At 28.4% G+C, this 3,727-nt stretch overlaps 1 protein-coding gene across 1 annotated transcript; it reads left to right on the top strand.

Annotated features, from left to right (window-relative positions):
• LOC115887564 lies at positions 1 to 3,489 on the top strand. Its single transcript, XM_030907021.1, has 5 exons — positions 1 to 241; positions 1,525 to 1,665; positions 1,723 to 2,153; positions 2,209 to 2,646; positions 2,708 to 3,489. The coding sequence occupies exons 3-5, from the start codon at positions 2,024 to 2,026 to the stop codon at positions 3,487 to 3,489; spliced, it is 1,350 nt and encodes a 449-aa protein (XP_030762881.1). The 5' UTR covers positions 1 to 241; positions 1,525 to 1,665; positions 1,723 to 2,023.
• The last annotated feature ends 238 nt before the right edge of the window (positions 3,490 to 3,727 follow it).

Raw genomic sequence — 3,727 nt, 5'->3', positions numbered from 1 at the left:
TTCAAATCATTGCTCATCTCTAATATAAAATTTAAAAAAGAAAACCAGTACCGCGAAGACATATAGGTTCAACGATCTCAGGGTCAACCTGTTAGCTTTGGAAGCAGACCTGCCAGACCTGAAAACAGACCAGTTGCTTGGTGTGCTTGCTTGCAAAAGACGTTCAGTCAGTTAAAAACGATTAGTCAGTTAAAGTTAAGATTAGGTTAGAAGTCGTTGAAAGTTAATATCTATAGTTTTGGTAAGTTATAGTTTTACATATTAATCTAATAAAATTAAGACTTTCTATTCAAAAACTTGTCCAGTTCTTAATTATATTTTTACACAAATAATATTCTTCAAAATTTAACTCGTTATTAATATTAAAATAGCATTATAAAAACACCCAGGTAAATAGATTAACAAAAGATAGATAAAAATAGTCAGTAAATCACTATGGACAAATAAACAATACAAAAACACAACTAAACATTAACTACAGTAAAATTAAAATAGACAAACTATACAAACAAACAGATAAACCACAAAACAGACAACAAAGACGCTAAGAAAACTGTCTGTTTAAATAATTTAATTCACATAAATAGTAAAAAAATATAACCAACAAACACTCAACAATAAAAATAAACAAACAACACGGCTAACAAACAGATAAACCACAAAACAGACAACAAACACACTACCAAAACTGACTGTCTAAATTTAATTCATCATGGATACATGAACAGTAACTAGAGTAAAATTAAAAAAATAGACAAACTACACCGCTAACAAACAGATAAACCACAAAACAGACAACAAACACACTACCAAAACTGACTGTCTAAATTTAATTCATCATGGATACATGAACAGTAACTAGAGTAAAATTAAAAAAATTGACAAACTATACAAACAAACAGATAAACCACAAAACAGACAACAAACACACTACCAAAACTGACTGTCTAAATTTAATTCATCATGGATACATGAACAGTAACTAGAGTAAAATTAAAAAAATAGACAAACTACACCGCTAACAAACAGATAAACCACAAAACAGAAAACAAACACACTAACAAAACTGACTGTCTAAATTTAATTCATCATGGATACATGAAGAGTAACTAGAGTAAAATTAAAAAAATAGACAAACTACACCAACAAACACAAAGCCACAAAACAGACAACAAACACACTACCAAAACTGACTGTCTAAATTTAATTCATCATGGATACATGAACAGTAACTAGAGTAAAATTAAAAAATAGACAAACTACACCAACAAACACAAAGCCACAAAACAGACAACAAACGCACTACCAAAACTGACTGTCTAAATTTAATTCATCATGGATACATGAACAGTAACTAGAGTAAAATTAAAAAAATAGACAAACTACACCAACAAACACAAAATCACAAAACCAACTAACTGCCCAATATAATATACAATTTCCAAATTTCTTTCATGATTAGGTCATAGATACAACATAATAATATTTTAATAATATAAGTTAAAACATAGAATTCTTTTGTAGAACTGAAATATCAACATATTCAATTGTACATCTTGTGTTAAATCTTTTAATCGTAAAGATAATCTATTACGCCATATGAGGACTGCCTGTAGCAAGTCAAGTTTTTTCAACCGATGGCTTGGAAAGTCTGCTGAAAAAAGGGTAAGACTTTTTCTCACTGTTTTACAATGTTAGTCTTATAAATATTTTCTTTTATAGAGAGATTTTTGTAAAAAAATCGGGAATCGCATGACAAAAGATCGATTTTCTGCAGAATCGATTTAAATCGAACATCCTTAGTCACGAACCAATTATAAAAGAATCTGCTTTTACCGCCCGACTGCAACAATATTTCTCACTACGATTGAGCTTGCAAGGTGTTTGTGTGGTTTCGTGTTTTAATAATTCTCGACTGTTTACAGGTAAATATTTTTTACCTTCTTCTTTCCAAAATTTATTCATAACCTTTTAAATATTCAAATATACAACATAATCTTATATTACAGAATTAAATTGAAACATGTTCACATGTTCATCTTGTCAAAAAGCGTTCAGTCGTAAAGATAATTTAACTCGTCACTTAAAGAATGCGTGCAAAAAGTCTTCTTTTCTAAACCGTTTTTTGGGGAGGTCAGCAGCTGAAGAAAAAAGTAAGACATTCCCATTGTATAATTTTATAAACTAACAAAATAATTTCATTTATAGAAAAATATTGTTCAGAATGTAAAGAACATATTTTACAAAATTTGTGGGTTGGTCATCTGCGTTCAAACAGTCACAAAAACAACTGTAAAACGTTGGAGGAAAAAGGAATTCAAGTAATAAAATCAGCTTTCAAGGAAAGGATAATATCCTACAGATTATCTACCGAAGAAAATATTTTAAATGTTAAAAACTATTTTAAAATATTGGAACAAAAGATTCTACGGGTGTTTGACAATCAACTGAAAAAACATACTTGTATTAAAGTCAATATAGAACTTTTTGGATATTACTATAACCCCAGTAACGATAATCATGATGTCAAATCGTTCAACACTCCATTTAAAGTAATTTGTAACAGCAGTGCAACAAAGGACTTAGTAGAAGAGTTTTTAACAATTATTGACAACAAGGCTGATGAATTCGCAGAAAAGGACTCTGGTAAGTGTTATATTTTTAATATAAATGTAACATAATACATTAATTTTATTTTTTGTTTCAGGATGGATTTTACTAAATCTCCTTTTTTTGGAAATTAACATCAACAAATTCAACCCTTTGAGAGCGTCATCATTTATTGAACTTCCTCCCGAAATAACTCAACGTCAAGCTGTCGTCAACATAAGAAATAACGATGACTACTGCTTCGCATGGTCCGTAGTTGCAGCCCTTCATCCTCCAACAGGTGTTGATTTTCAAACATCATCATACCCACACTATTCAACAGTTTTGAACACTACAGGTATTGATTTTCCAATATCATTAAAAGACATTAAAAATTTTGAAAATCAAAATAATATTTCTATCAATGTGTACGGTTTAGAAAAATATTATAATAAAATTTCTAATAATGAAGAATATGAAATAATTGGTCCTCTACATTTTTCTAGTGATAGAAAAAATATTCATGTTAATTTATTATTAATAAATGATGATGACGGAAATTTTCATTATTGCTACATTTCCAATCTTTCTAAATTAATTTCTAAACAACTTAGTAAACACAATGGAAGAAAATATTTGTGTGAAGGATGTCTTCAATACTTTGACACAGAACAAAAATTACAGTATCATAATAGTTATGATTGTGATCATGTTAGAATTAATTTACCTTCTAAAGAATTATTTAAAGACAAATACGGAAATGTAGCATATGAAAACACATTAAAATATGTTAATTATCAAAAGCAAATGAAAGTTCCTTTTATAGTATATGCAGATTTTGAATGTATTTTAAAACCTTTGAATGAGAATTATGATGTAGAAAATCCAAATAATTTATAAGTATACACTAAAAAAATTTGAACATATTCCATACTCTTTCTTATGTATTACATCAAATGTTCATTTGATGATGAATATTCTAAGTTTGAAAAATATAGAGGTTTGAATAGCGAACAAGTTTTTATAAATTATCTAGAACGAGATGTATTAAATTTATATCACACTTTTCTAAGAAATCCTAAAAAAATGAATACTCTATCCCAATTAGAACAAACTACACATAATAATGCCACACACT

This window comes from Sitophilus oryzae, unplaced genomic scaffold (assembly GCF_002938485.1).
Source record: "Sitophilus oryzae breed Bouriz unplaced genomic scaffold, Soryzae_2.0 scaffold_577_pilon_pilon, whole genome shotgun sequence".
Taxonomy (NCBI): Eukaryota; Metazoa; Arthropoda; class Insecta; order Coleoptera; family Curculionidae; genus Sitophilus; species Sitophilus oryzae.
Note: the sequence above shows the minus strand (reverse complement) of the source record. Positions and strands in the feature narration are given on the sequence as shown.